The sequence below is a fragment of the Myotis davidii genome, unplaced genomic scaffold, assembly GCF_000327345.1.
Source record: "Myotis davidii unplaced genomic scaffold, ASM32734v1 scaffold1786, whole genome shotgun sequence".
Classification (NCBI taxonomy): Eukaryota; Metazoa; Chordata; class Mammalia; order Chiroptera; family Vespertilionidae; genus Myotis; species Myotis davidii.
In genome coordinates, this window is record NW_006297147.1 from 56,010 (window position 1) to 70,708 (window position 14,699).

General features: G+C 51.2%; 1 protein-coding gene across 1 annotated transcript in view; it reads right to left on the reverse strand.

Annotated features, from left to right (window-relative positions):
- Nucleotides 1–2,803: 2,803 nt before the first annotated feature.
- The window catches only part of PPP2R1A (protein phosphatase 2 regulatory subunit A, alpha), a 39,280-nt gene continuing 27,384 nt past the window's right edge, over nucleotides 2,804–14,699 (reverse strand). The window contains exons 7-15 of the mRNA XM_006772905.2: nucleotides 11,787–11,901; nucleotides 11,610–11,680; nucleotides 11,198–11,332; nucleotides 9,037–9,210; nucleotides 8,768–8,828; nucleotides 7,693–7,847; nucleotides 6,570–6,712; nucleotides 4,081–4,172; nucleotides 2,804–3,251 (exon numbers count right to left, since the gene is read on the reverse strand). Coding sequence (XP_006772968.1) covers nucleotides 3,235–3,251; nucleotides 4,081–4,172; nucleotides 6,570–6,712; nucleotides 7,693–7,847; nucleotides 8,768–8,828; nucleotides 9,037–9,210; nucleotides 11,198–11,332; nucleotides 11,610–11,680; nucleotides 11,787–11,901 — 963 coding nt within the window. The 3' untranslated portion in view covers nucleotides 2,804–3,234. The remainder of the gene's footprint in view (nucleotides 3,252–4,080; nucleotides 4,173–6,569; nucleotides 6,713–7,692; nucleotides 7,848–8,767; nucleotides 8,829–9,036; nucleotides 9,211–11,197; nucleotides 11,333–11,609; nucleotides 11,681–11,786; nucleotides 11,902–14,699) is intronic.

The window sequence follows — 14,699 nt, forward strand, 5'->3', positions numbered from 1 at the left end:
ACCTCCCTAATCTCAGATGAATAAAAAAAAACCCTGCAAAATGGTATACTTTTTTTGATTGCCCTGCTAGGGATGTGCCCGCAACCCAGGTACATGCCCTTGACCGGAATCGAACCCGGGATCCCTCAGTCCGCAGGGTGATGCTCTATCCACTGAACCAAACCAGCTAGGGCTGAAGTCTACCACTTTAATCTCTCCGTTCTCTTTCCTTGGCCACAGCCCCAGCTGCCTCCCTAGTCTTCTGGCTTTGTCTGACCCCTGAAGGGTCTGCCCAAGTCTTACTGGACCCTTTCCATCAGAGCCAAGTTCAAGCTCTTCAGGCTCTTTGGGATCTGGAGCCTACACCCTTCTCTGTGCTCACCTGTACCAGGCCATTTCTCACTAACCCCACTCTCTGAATTACTTGTGTCCCTGAAGAGTGGAGAGAGAAAGTTTTGCAGGCACAGGTTCCTGTAACAACCAAAAGGTTGGAGATGTTGAAGCATGTGAATTTACAGGAACCAAGGATGTTTTCCAGGAAGGAGTTAAGTGGTGAGGATGGGAAGACTTGAATTCTGGTTACCAAGGTAACTGCATCCTTCCTTTCACTCCCCAGATCCAATTGTCACTGAATTTCAATCTGTCTCCTTGGGAATCTTTTCTTCTGTTTCCCTTTTTACCTACCACCTCCTTCTAGGTCAGCATACCTCCTCCAGCTCAAAACTTAGAGACCAGAATTCTCCCGGGCCTCTTGTCCTCATGTCTTCCCTGTCAATTCTGACACTGTCACTCCTTTGCCAAAACACCTGATGGCTGCTTCTGCCTTCCAGGATAAAGTTTAAATCTTCACCTTGCTCCAGACTGCACTCTAGTGAAATCAGCCTCATCTCCTTGTGCTGTTGATCCCTGCGCATGTCAGCAGCAGAGCTAAGATGGAACTCTAAGCATGTCGCTGCACCACGTGTGGCAGACTGTTACATAGGCAGGCCCCACTGAACCCTGCCTGCAACTTTTCACATCTTGGTGGGCACCTCCACACTGACTCCGGGCCTGACCCTGGGGATGGTTTTGGCTTGTGGTGCAAGCAGAGGTGTGAAAAGCACTTGCAGGCAGGACGTATTCTCTGGGACACCGCTCTGAGGATATATGCTAGCAGATAAAGAGGTCCGGCCATCCTGGACAGGCTGCACGGGGAGAGATGCTGTACCAAGCCTCAGCTCAGGTGCCAGCCTCGGGAGTGAAAATGGCATCTCAAACATTCCAGCCCCAGGCGACACCACCAGGAGCACAAGGACCTTCCAACTGAGCCTCGCCTGGACTACAGAATTCAGTCACTAAGCTTTGAGGATGGATTGTTATGCAGTAAAATACAACTGGAACACGACGCATCATTCATTTGAATGTTCCTTCAACAATTACTGGTAGGTTACCTGCTAAGCTAGAACATTCACCATCACGCTGAAAGTGGTTATGTTGTCCGCCACTTCCCAATCTCATGAATTCCTCTCACTCAAGTCCTCCAAATACTTATATTCTAGGAAAGGTACATTTGTTTAAACACAATTAGTTTAAACCATGGGCCTTACCCTTATGAAACTAACATAAAATAAGCCAATAATGGGAGGAATAGGGTTTCCTTCACCCTCCATCCTGCAGGGCCGAATTGGGTCTAACAAACAAGAGGGACTCAGTAATGAAAGGACTGTGCTGGTGAAATCACCTTGCCACCCAATATACCAATTTCCCCTTCACCCCGTTGAGCCAAAATTCACTCAAGTGTCATGTCCTCTGAGAAACCTTACACGCATCGCCATCCACTAAGTCTCTTGCTCCTCTCTCCAGGACCCGTTGGTCCCTGCATCAGTTAGAATTCAGGTGACCTGCAAGTGATGAAACCCCAAATGGACAGTCACTGAAATAGTTCAATTCTCCCAGGTAACTGATGCTGATGTAGGTGATAACAGCATCAGGGCCTAGACTCGTCCTACCTTGTTCTGCTGCCCTGCTCGGCCTATGCTCCTAAGATCAGTCCCTGGCGCAAGACGGCTGCTCCCACTCTGGCCATCTGGACTACATTCCAGTGCATAGAGAGGAGGTAAGGAGGGGAGCGTATCTCCTCTCTCAGAAACACTTCCTAGAAGCTGCACATACCACTTGTATTGGCCAGAATTTAGTTACCATGCCACACCAAATTTCAAGAGGCCTGGGAATATGCCAGAAATCCAGGCAGCCATATCTATTAGTAAAGAAATGGGAGAATGGACATTGAGGGACAACTGGTTGTCTTGCCACAGTACCCTTTGCGTTCTGTTGCAGCCCCAATTATCCTGAGACCTTCCCAGGCGCAGGGCCCAGCTCACAGGAGGTTCGCTGGCAGGTTATAGCTCCCCGACTGCCTGCTTCTCTGTGCCATGCACTGTTACCACTTGGCACGCATTGACTCATTTGGTCTTCACAACCGGCGCTAGATTCTAGTTATCTCCATTTTACAAAGTACAAAACTAAGTTCAGAGAGACTGGGTAACCTACTCACGGTTACGCAGCTATTAATCGAAAGAACTTGGGATTTAGACCCAGGCAGTCTGGTTCCAAGGCACCTGCTCTTAACCACCACATACTCCGCCAAAGTCTGCGATACTAAACTGACCACAGGACTCTGCTGGCCAGCAACACCTCGTGGACCCTCTAGTCCACGGCCAGCTGCACTCCCCACAGAAACCCCATGTCCAGTAATTAGGACTTTCCTGGAGGGAAGGGAAGAGAACAGGCCCTGACATGGAGCCCCCCTCACCCCCATGTTAGTGACTAAGACCAGAGGACCAGCTATTTCTATATCTTTATTTCTCTGTGAAAAGGGAAAAAGAAAGGAATAAAATAAAAACGGCACAGTTGACACAAAAAAACCACTGGAGGGGAGGAAGGAAGGTGGAGAAGTAGACTGGGCAGGGGGTCCCTATGACAGCAGCAGGACCAGTGACCTGGGATGCTCACCTCTCTTCCCCCGAGGAGGGAGTGGCTGCCCCTTCCTCCCAGGGTTGCTGCCCTGTCCCACCTTGTGCTCCCCCAGCTCCTCGGGAGGTGGACAGTAAGAAGTCGGATTCCCAGGCTGGGGAGAGGAGGAACCGTGCTGGGTTAGGGGCCTGGGGTTAGACCATGCACAGGGAGTGACAGCCAGAGGCCCCCCACTGGCTCCCAAGGAAGGAACTTGGTGGAGGGGGTGGACACCAGAGGCCGGCGTTGGCTCCTCTTCCAGCATCAGGCGAGAGACAGAACTGGGGAAACAGGAAAAGGCGGGAGTCAGAACCACAATAAGCCCCCTGCTCACAAGTGCTCCTGCATCTCCCCCTGCCAGGAGCCGCTGTCCCCAGGCCTAGGTGCTTCCCTGTACACCACCCTCCCCAAGTCCCCAAGTCCTCAAAGCCTTACCACTCAGGGCCTCCTGGGCAAAGTACTTGACGTCCACATCCTGGTCCTGGGTCAGCTTCTCTAGAATGGGCTTGACCTCACTCTGCAGCGTGCTGGAAGGACAGGGGGGACGCATGGGAACGGGTGAGCAGGAAGGGGATACAAGGGGGGCAGAGGCCCAGGCGAGAGTTGCCCACAAACACAGGCAAACATGGGAATTAAAAAGTCTTTGGGGCCCTGGCCGGTTTGGCTCAGTGGATAGAGGCAAAGTACTTGACGTCCACATCCTGGTCCTGGGTCAGCTTCTCTAGAATGGGCTTGACCTCACTCTGCAGCGTGCTGGAAGGACAGGGGGGACGCATGGGAACGGGTGAGCAGGAAGGGGATACAAGGGGGGCAGAGGCCCAGGCGAGAGTTGCCCACAAACACAGGCAAACATGGGAATTAAGAAGTCTTTGGGGCCCTGGCCGGTTTGGCTCAGTGGATAGAGCATCGGCCTGCGGACTGAGGGGTCCCGGGTTTGATTCCGGTCGGGGGCATGTGCCTTGGTTGTGGGCACATCCCCACTGGGGGGCGTGCAGGAGGCAGCTGATCGATCTGTCTCATCGATGTTTCTAGCTCTGAGCCGCTGCCCCCAGGCCTAGGTGCTTCCCTGTACACCACCCTCCCCAAGTCCCCAAGTCCTCAAAGCCTTACCACTCAGGGCCTCCTGGGCAAAGTACTTGACGTCCACATCCTGGTCCTGGGTCAGCTTCTCTAGAATGGGCTTGACCTCACTCTGCAGCGTGCTGGAAGGACAGGGGGGACGCATGGGAATGGGTGAGCCAGGCAGGGAGGGGGCACAAGGGGGGCAGAGGCCCAGGCAAGAGGTGCCCACAAACACAGGCAAACATGGGAATTAAGAAGTCTTTGGGGCCCTGGCCGGTTTGGCTCAGTGGATAGAGCATCGGCCTGCGGACTGAGGGGTCCCGGGTTTGATTCCGGTCGGGGGCGTTTACCTTGGTTGCGGGCACAACCCCAGGGCGGGGTGTGCAGGAAGCAGCTGATCGATGTTTCTCTCTCATCAATGTTTCTAACTCTCTGTCCCTCTCCCTTTCTCTCTGTAAAAAATCAATAAAATATATTTTAAAAAAAGAAAGAAGTCTTTGGGGCCCAGAACAGGCACAGGGTGGTCAGACAGTCTGGGCAAGTGGGACAGAGGATCACAGAGCCCACAAGGCTCTGGGGGTCGAGAGATGGGTGTCCTTCATTTATTTAACCTATATACTGAGACCTACTAGGGATAAGGTGTGAGCAGAGGTAAATCCAACACTCTTGACTCTTGCCCAGGAGGGGGACACAGCCAACTGATGATAAGGAACAGTGGAAGGGCCAGGCCCTCAAGGTAAGCACTTGGCCCTCCAGGAGCCCAGGGGAGGCATCTGCTCTGCTGTGAGGGGCCCTGGGGAATCCGTCGGCACTGAGAGTCCACCTTGGTGGGAAATAAAGGTAGACTTCAGTCGGGCACTAAAGGTGTGAGGTTTTGTCCTGGAGCAAATGCAGAGAAAGACACTGGAGAGGCAGGCATCGTGTGTGTCCCCTTTCAGGTGACAACTCCTCTCCTCTGCCATATATTCTCACTGCTGTCACCGAGATCTGTTTCATCTATGGTGAACTTGATATAAATGGAATTGTAGGATACATTTTCTTGGGTCTGGCTTCTCACTCAACAAAATGGCGTGAGTTGTGAGAGTCAGCTACGTTGTCAAGTACAGCAGGAGTTTCTTTCCATTGCTGAATAGCCTTCCTCGTGTGAATAAAGAACAATTCGTCCACTGTACTGTTGGTGAGCAGCAACAGGAGTAAAGCTACCACAAATACACTTCTGTTCGAAATAAACATGGAGTGGACGTGCCAGCTCCTAGGGGTGAGCCTTCACTAGAACCCACCAATTTTCAGAGACTGTTCCCATTTACAGCCCCGCCTGCAATGCAGAAGAGAACCGCAGCCCATCTACCAACACCAATGACTCTGAGCTTGTTAAAGCTTAGCCACTCGGGGGTGGGTTTTCCTTTGCATTTTCCTGATGGCCTGTGATGTTGAGCTTCTGCTCTTATGCGCACTGGCTGTTTGGAGTTCTCTTTTTATAAGACCTGCTCAAGTTCCTTTCTGCCCATCTCTTCCTTGAGTTTTGTCACGTTGAGTTGCAGAACAGGATTAAGTGTCCTGTCAGAAATATGGAGTACAAATACATTCTCCTAGTTAGTGGCTTGCTATCTTACTCTCACAATATCCTCTTAATGAAATTCCTTTTTTACTGAAGGCCGATTATTAATGTGTTTTTTTTGGTGAGCTATTTAACAAATACGTGCCTACTGTAAGTCTTGAAAATATTTCCTGACACTTTCTTCTAGGACCTTTACTATTATTATTTTAATATTTTTATTGATTTTAGAGAGAAAGGGAGAGGGAGAGAGAGAGAAATTTTGATGAACATTGATCACTGCCTCCTACACACGCCTCCTGGGGACTGGGCCTACAAGCTGGGGATCTGGAAATTGAACCAGCGACCTCTTGGTGCATGGGTAAATGCTCAACCACTGAGCCACACCAGCTGGGTAGATCTTTCTTTTTTTTAACTTTCTGGTTCTGATCTGTTATCTCTACTTTTTTTTTTTTTAATCCTCACCCAAGGATATTTTTCCATTGATTTTGAGAGAGTGGAAGAGAGAAGGAAAGACAGAGAGAAATATCAATATGAGAGCAGCACATTAATTGGTCTCCTCCTGTAGAAGCCCTGACCAAGGCCCGGGCCTGAGAGAGGCCTGCAGCCAAGGTACATGACCTTGACCAGAATTAAACCTGGGACGCTTCGGTCTGCAGGCAGACGCTCTATCCACTGAGCCAAACTGGCTAGGACTCTAATTTTTTATGCCCTCAAGCGGGAGGTCTTTGCCCCCCACAAGCATACCAAACTGACCCAGCCATCTATGGAGAACACCTGTTTCCCCCCTGAACTGCAGTGACAAGACAGACACACAGGTCTTTTCCTGTGCCCTTGAACCTGTCCCCTGGCTTTTTGAATATTCTGCCAACACCGCACTTTTTCATTACAGCAGTGTCACAGTGAGTCAGTGGTTGAGGGTCAAAAATGAAGATGACCGGAACTTGTGCTGCTGGAGTGTAAGGGTCGGTCCAGGCCTTACCTGTTGTCCAGGATGGGCCCTATCTTCTGCAGGGACTTGGCCACGTTGAAGCGGACATTGGCGACAGGGTCCCCAGCCATCCGCAGCACTGTGGGCAGCATGTGCTTGGTGGTGATGTCCTGCCCACAGACCTCAGACAGCACCTGGGGGTCAGTGAGTAGCAGAGGGGTGATTATCCAAAGTTCATGGCTAACTTTCATTTCCTCCTTCCTCTGACCAGGTCACCTCGGTGACCACCAGGCTTGAGGGTAAAGCTGACAACATGGGGACTCTAAGCCCAGTTACCCACTCTGGGGACAGTTTCTCCTGAAGCCCCATGTCCCCTAACACCCTCCTAACACCACTGTCTCCCTGCCCTGGAAACTCTCAGGCCAGGTGTCCCGGACCATCTCCCATCCTCAGACTTCCCTTCATCCTCTGGGAATGGGCCTTGATTCCTAACCCCCGGGATCCCTTACTTAGTTCAGGGGTGTCCAAGGTGAGGCATGAATAGAAATGATCTGAACACATAGTTATAATAGCTTTTAAATGTTATCTTAAATGTTTCATTTCTAGCTACGTGTATGGTTTACTGACATGACTAGAAAGGGGCACTTGCTCTGTACAGCATAACTGTTCTGAGCCTTTTGCGTGTACAGCCGGGTTGTCGGCACAGCCTGATGAGTAAGGTACTGTGACCGCCAGCACGAACTCTTTCCAGGTGAGAAAATCAAGCACTTTGTAGTCAGGTCAGTCTCCCAAGGTCCACTACTAATGCACAGCAGGGCTAGAATTCAAAACTAGGTCTGTTTCTAGAGCCTGCACACTCCCCCCTCCTACCATAAATAAATACACACGCACATTTGTGGGAAAGGAGAGGGTACCAAGAAAGGTTTGGCTATCACTGCTTCAGTGGGCCAAGTCTCCCTTGTCCTGGGGTTCCCACCCTGAGGCCCTGATGAGGGTGGGGGAAGGGCACGTGCAACCCCTGGCCAGCAGTTCCCTGGGACTCATCCCTGCAACCCAGGTCCCCACCACTTCCCCCCTCCCAAGCTGGGTGTCTCCCTTGAGGACCCTCCATCCTCCCTCTCCCAGATACATCTGGTTCCCAGGGACAGGCCGGTGGGCAGGTGGGAGTGCTCACATTGATACAGAAGAGTGTGGTCATGCGGTGCAGGTAGTTGGGATCCCCAGACATGGCCAAGACCTTGGGGATGATCGTGGCATGTGCCCACTCCTTCCCGAACTTCTCCACCAGCTTCTTCAGGTTGCTGGTGGCCGCCTCACGGATGGCATAGACTGCAGGAGGGCGAGAGGGAGAGGGCAGGCTTCAGGCAGTGAAGGATTGATGCGGGTAACAGCCATGCTCACTAATGCCACCTGAGCAGCCCCGAGGGCTCAGGCTGCAGGGGACCCAATAGCTCCAACAGGATGAAAGGGCTCAGTATGGGCTAAATGTGGGCTTGGCTTTGCCTGCAGTGCCTCTCAACAGCCCCCAGACCCAGGTTCCATTACTGGCCTCATTTTACAGATGGGCCAATGGGCTGCAAGAAGTGATGTACCCATTCCCGACCGGTGTGACTCAGTGCTTGAGCACTGACCCATGAACCAGGAGGTCATGGTTTGATTCCTGGTCAGGCACATGCCTGGGCTACAGGCTTGATCCCCAGTAGGGGGCCTGAGGTAGGCAGCCAATTGGTAATTCTCTAACATCATTGATATTTCTCTCTCTATATCCCTCTCCCTTCCTATCTCTGAAATCAATAAAAACATATTAAAAACAAAAAGAATTGCTGAGCCCCGGCAAAGGATTTAAATACGTAGTACTTGGAATGGTGGCTGATACAGACAAACTTTTATTTTCACCAGTCTTAGTGAGAACAATGAGCAATGCCCAAAACCACTGGATGAGAAGTCCCTGGTTTCACAGAAGGAACATGGTAGGTGACTTGCTTAAGCTTCAAACGCCAGGAGGTGAAAGTCAAACCCAGGGCTGTCTGCTCAGTGGGTCTGGGACTTCCCACTACACCAGACAGCCCCTGGGAAATGTGCTATGTCCCCCTCGCACCCTTCACTTCTCCAGGATTCTAAAAAGCAAGGGAACTGGTCCACCACTGAGGAGCCTCTGATGACGGGAGAGTGACTCCAGCCTCCCACGGCCTGCACCGGCCCCAGCCAATCTGCCACCATCTTTCTGGAGCCCCACTGGAGCTACTCACCGTGATCCACAAGCCAGGCCATGCACAAGGAGTTGAGTTTCTCATCAAAAAACTCCACCCCCTGCAGGAGAAAAGGAGGTAAGGGATGGAGGGAGACTGGGTAGTTTCCAGCAAACCCCCAAGACAGCTTCACCTGAGGGGCTCCTTTCCCTTCTCTTCCTCATCCCACTCTATTCCTCCCACTCCCCACAGTCCTCACAGCCTGCAGTTTCTGGTCACAGCGAGTCACACAGCACCGGCACTAAAGCCTGGCCCCGCCGCTCACTCACCAGCTGTCCAGCCAGCAGGGGCATGTACTCAATGATGGCCAGCCGCACCCGCCACTTGGCATCCTCAGCCAGTTCCACGATGGCGGGGAGCAGGGACTGGGACAGCTGCCGGATGCCGATCACCTCGTTCACGCAGTCCAGGTTGGAAATGATGTTCAGCCGCACCTCTGGACACTGAGGGGGGGACAGGAGGGGTCTGAGGGAATGCACTGCGCATGGTGAGCCAGGACAGGGGGAAAATGCTGAACTGCACCAACTCTGAATGACAGACATCTCCTGAGGACCCACCACTGCCCAGGCCAGCTCTGGGGCCTGGGGACACACTAAAAGCACATGAAAAGCAAGCAACGAGGATTAGGAGAAAGCAGCTTTTCCTTTTTAAAAAATTAATTATTTTTTTCAAAGCAGCTTTTCAAATCTCAGAATAGCAGCACAAGAAATGTTCAGAGAGCCCAGCTGGCTTGGCTCCGTGGCTGAACACTGACCTATGAACCGGGAGGTCATGGTTCAATTCTTGGTCAGGGCACATGCCCGGGTTGCGGGCTCGACCCCCAGTATGGGGTGTGCAGGAGAAAGCCAGCCGATCAATGATTCTCTCTCATCATTGATGTTTTTATCTGTCCCTCTCCCTTTCTCTGTCTGAAATCAATAAAAACATTTTTTTTAAAAATGTTCAGACAGTTTGAAGGATTTGTAGGAAATCATAATGCAAAAATATGAAACCCTGGAAAAAACAGATATGCAATAACACCCCCTCTGCTGTTTGCTAGCTGGGAGCACTTTGGGACTTTGACTTAACCTTTCTGGATATCGACCTGTGATATGGAAACATTGAATAGGGGGAGGCTATTCTATTGCCTCCATAGTGTCTGCTCCACGAAGGGCTTAACACGTGGGGGCTTATCATGACCATTTCTTTTTTTTCTTAATACATTTTTATTGATTTCACAGAGGAGGGAAGGGAGAGAAAGAGATAGAAACACCAAGGATAAGAGAGAATCATTGATTGGCTGCCTCCTACACACCAGTAGGGGATCAAGCCCGCTATCCAGGCATATGCCCTGAACAGAAATTGAACCATGATCTCCTGGTTCACAAGTTAATGATTAACCCATGAGCCACACCGGCCTGGCTATCATGACCATTTCTATTACTTTTATTGTCTCTGCTAGCCTTTGAGCTCCATAAGGAACATGTCTCATTCATCCTCCTCTCTCCAGTACCCAACATGGCCTCTGGCCCATAGCAGGTGGCCAATACATTTCTGCTGAAAGAACGAATAATGGAATAACGAAATATTTTTGAACTCCTGTGATCTACCAGTATTATGAGCACTGATTTATAATACATATATATACAGACCCCCACCTATGTTTCATAAACTCTGTGAAGCAACTTATAAGAAAAGGCACATAGCCTGGCACATTCCCCAGGACTGGCCTGCTGAAGGTCTCTAAGGATCAAACTGTCTTAGTGTCTAGCCCAGCCGTGGGCAAACTAGGGCCCGCAGGCCAGATCCGGCCCGTTTGAAATGAATAAAACCATTGAAATAAAAGACCGTACCCTTTTATGTAATGATGTTTACTTTGAATTTATATTAGTTCACACAAACACTCCATCCATGCTTTTGTTCCGGCCCTCCGGTCCAGTTTAAGAACCCATTGTGGCCCTCGAGTCAAAAAGTTTGCCCACCCCTGAAGCCAGTGTAGCTTAGTGGTTGAGCACCAAGAAGTCACGGGTTCAATTCCCAATCAGGGCATGTGACAGGACTGTAGGCTCCATCACCAGTAGGGGGTGCACAGGAGGCAGCTGATCAATGTTTCTCTCTCATCAATGTTTCAATCTCTCTCTCCCTTTCCCTTTCCCTCTCTAAAAAATAAAAGCATTAAAAAATAAAAATATATTTAAAAAAAAATATTACTATTTTTTTGGTGCTCTCAATGCCCAGGAAAAGGACAAGCCCAAAGTAAGGGAATGAAAGATAACTGCCTAATAAATGGACAAATGACTGCACAGCCCATCACGGCCAGAAACATTCAACTCATCAGAGATCTGGTGTCTGTTGAGATTCCAGGAGATTCCTGGCCAATCTGGGAAAACAGCTGACTCACTGGTCACCTCTGCAAAACCACAAGATACAGAGCCTGACTGGTGCCCTCACCTCATCCTTCAGCTGAGCCAGGAAGAGGGGCAGGAGGTGCTCGATGGTGTTGTCTTTGCCCAGGATGGGAGAGAGGCCCATGATGACTGAGGCCAGGGCCGATTTGACGTGTTGGTTGGCATCTGACACCAGCTCCTGGGAGGGAGAAGGGACAGCCACGGGGTTAGTGGCCAAGTAACTCCAAATCCTACGAAGCCTGAACGCAGCCTCCTTTCCCCTTGTCACTCTGGAGCGGGGGACAGCTCAGGCTTCCAGGGGAATTATTTTTGCCTCCCCTCAGGGTCTCCAAGTACTTCAAACCCAAGGTGGCCCAGGCCAGAGGGCTGGGAACTCAGTTTGCATCTGGCTGTCCCTAAAGCCGCACCCCCACCCCTTCTTTTTGGTAAGCTCTGTCTGCTCTATTCCCCATTACCTTGATGCAGGGCAAGATCTGGGTCATGATCACATTCTCCCGACAGTCAGCTGAGAGATTTTCACAGAATTCTGTGGACGGGGGAGGGAGAAAGGGGAAGTGAGACCTATGTCCTGGTTTTACCTCCAGCACCATGGATACCCACCCACTTGCTATGTTCTGGTCGCCAGCACCAACCTTTGACCTTGTGGGAGGCTGCGGCCCTCACCTCGGCCTCACAGTCTTTCATCAAGTTCTGGAAGGCAGGGACCAAGTCTGTCTTGGTGATCTCCGGCCCCACGGCTTTCTGGAGCTGCAGGAAGGGAAGGTGGGGCAAAGTGAGAAGGCTTGGCAAGTGCTCTGGACAAATGAGACCAAAATCAAAGTTAAAGGCAGCAGAACTAGGGGCAAGAATACGATTCTTAGAGTCACTGCCAAGTTCTAATCCCTGCACCACTGGGTGACCACGGGCAAATTTCTGAGCCTTTGAGCTGTGGTTTCCTCAATGGTGGGGGAGTCAGGCTGGGTAGGGCAGTGGTCACCAATTCTTACTCTTACTTAACAACTGTATGCACTTGAACAAGTCACTTTGTATCTCAAAAGCAAAATGAAGACCAGAAGGGTACCTACTGCATGGTAGTACCAATCCATGTGAAAAAATAATAAAAGGGACCTCCATACTGCTCAGGCAACTTGGGTTGGGTTTCTGTTACTTAATCCAAAATATTCTGAGGCTACAGCAGCTCTCGCTGTTTGATTTATGTATTTTTTTAAAAGTATGTTTTTATTGGTTTTAGAGGGAGAGAGAGAAACATTGATGAGAACCATCAATCCACGCCCCCCTCCTGGGAATGGAGCCTGCAATCCAGGCATGTACCCTGACTTGCAATTGAATCAGCGACCTCTCAGTGGGATGATGCCCAACCGAGAAACACTGGCAAACGCCTCTTTTTTTCAAGATTAGTTACCGGTGGCACGTTTGTAATTACGGGGGAAGAAGGCATACTGGGCCCTGCCTGTCCCCCAGCACCAGGGTTCTTTTGCAAAGCTAAGTCTTGAAGCCCCGGAAGAAATCAGGGTGATTCGAGGCTCAGAAGGGAACAAAGAAGTGAAGGCCTTGAAGGGCCCAATGCTACCCTTGTATTCACATAATGGATACGTACTGAGTGTCTATTGTGTGCCCTGCTCTCACAAAGCTGAGCTTTTTCTAACCCCAGTGTGGACCGTCCGTGCTGTCCAGTAGCCAAGGTACAGAAGGAGCCTCTTCCATAGCGGTGCTGTGGCTCCCCGCAGCCACAATCCCACAGCCATGCTGTGCTGACGTTTTCACAGGGAAAACCGGCCGTCCTCTGAAAGATCCTCAGGCTCCGAGTCCTCCCAGAAAACACCAGGGGAAATACTTACAGGAAGAGGGAGACACAGGGCAGAGGCACCGAGGCCTCTCTGCTCGGATGTGGCCATCTCTCCAGTTTTCTCCCTGAAAGGCCCCCCCTAAAGCTGGCCCTGATGGTTCCTGGTGCATTTGCTCTGGCCTCCACAGGCCCTTTGCATTTGCCGCCCTTCCGTCTCAGCTCTCACCCACTCATGTTCTAGAACCAGCTGTGGCACCACCTCCTCTCCTCGGCGCCCACCCCCCACATTCCTGTTGGCCCGACACCTGTGACACGTGACTATGAAATTCAACTGGACCTTCCCCTTCAGACTGCCTGCTCCTTGGTGGATGGGCATGTGCTGGAGTCATGGATCCCTAGTGCCCGACACTGTTGGTGGCTCAAAGCAAATTCAGGTCCCGTGGGAAGAGCACTGTTCTGGGAGTCAGAGGCATGGGATCTTGTCCCTGTTCTCTTTGCCTGGTGGTGTCACTCTGACCAGTCAAGCTGTTGGGCGGTATGATGAGCTAACCCATGCCCCCCACCAAGATTCACATGTTGATATCTTAACCCTCCAGGACCTCCGAATGTGAATGTATTTGAAGAGTAAGTTAAAGTGCAGTGAGGTCAATAGGGTAGGCTCTACTCCACAAGGACTAGAGTCCTTACAAGAAGGGGAGATTAGGTCACAGACATGCACAGAGGGACGACCATGTGAGGACACAGGAGGAAATGGCCATCTGCAGCCAAGGAGAGAAATCTCAGAGAAACTACCCAGCTGACGCCTTGACTTCAGAACTGTAGCCTCCTGAGCTGTGAGGAAACAACACTCAGCATGTGGTGCTTTGTTTTGCTTTGAAACTTTTATTCACTGTTTTATTTTTCATTTTTGAGCTCATCTTTTTTTAAAAAATATGATTTTATTGATTTCAGAGAGGAAGAGAGAAGGAGAGAGATAGAAACATCAACGATGAGGGAAACATCAATATCGATGGGCTGCCAGGGAGAGGGCAGCAGAGGCCCTGTTAGCACTAGATTCACTTCCTGCTGCAGGGTCTGCCAGAGGGAGGGGGCAGGGGCCGGGGGCCGGGAGCAGAACCCACCTGCTCGTCAGAGTGTGTGGTGCTTTGTGATGGAAGCCCCAGCGAACTCATTCAGGCTATGTCGTCCCTTTTGTCCAAGGAGAGAAAGTTAGATCAAGTCAGGAATGGACACGTGCTACCCTTCTCTGCTCCTAGGGCCTCTTTCCCACAGAACCTGACCCTCAGAGCCCTTCTCCCCATGGCACTTCCAGCTGCCACTATCAACCAACCAGGTTGGCACATGAAGTGAGGTCCAATAAGATGATCACAGAGCTCCCACAGCTCACACACCCCGTGATTCCACTGCAATAAAAGAAAACCCAACTCCTATACATGCCCCAGCCCTTAGCCTCTGAGAGCCTGTTTCCTACGTGTCAACAGTCCCTCACCTACCTCTGTGAACTTGTCAGCCACCATGTATCGGACGCGCCACGACTTGTCCTCAGCAGCCTGGCGCAGGGTGGGCATCACCAGGGCCTCCAGGTCCTCCTGGGGCAGGAGCTGGGCGATGTTCACACATGCCTCCACGGCCAGCAGCCGCACCGAGTCCTGGAGAGAGGATTGGGGCAGGGAGAGGGCAGCAGAGGCCCTGTTGGCACTGGATTCGCTTCCTGCTGCAGGGTCTGCCAGAGGGAGGGGGGAGGGGCCAGGGGCCGGGA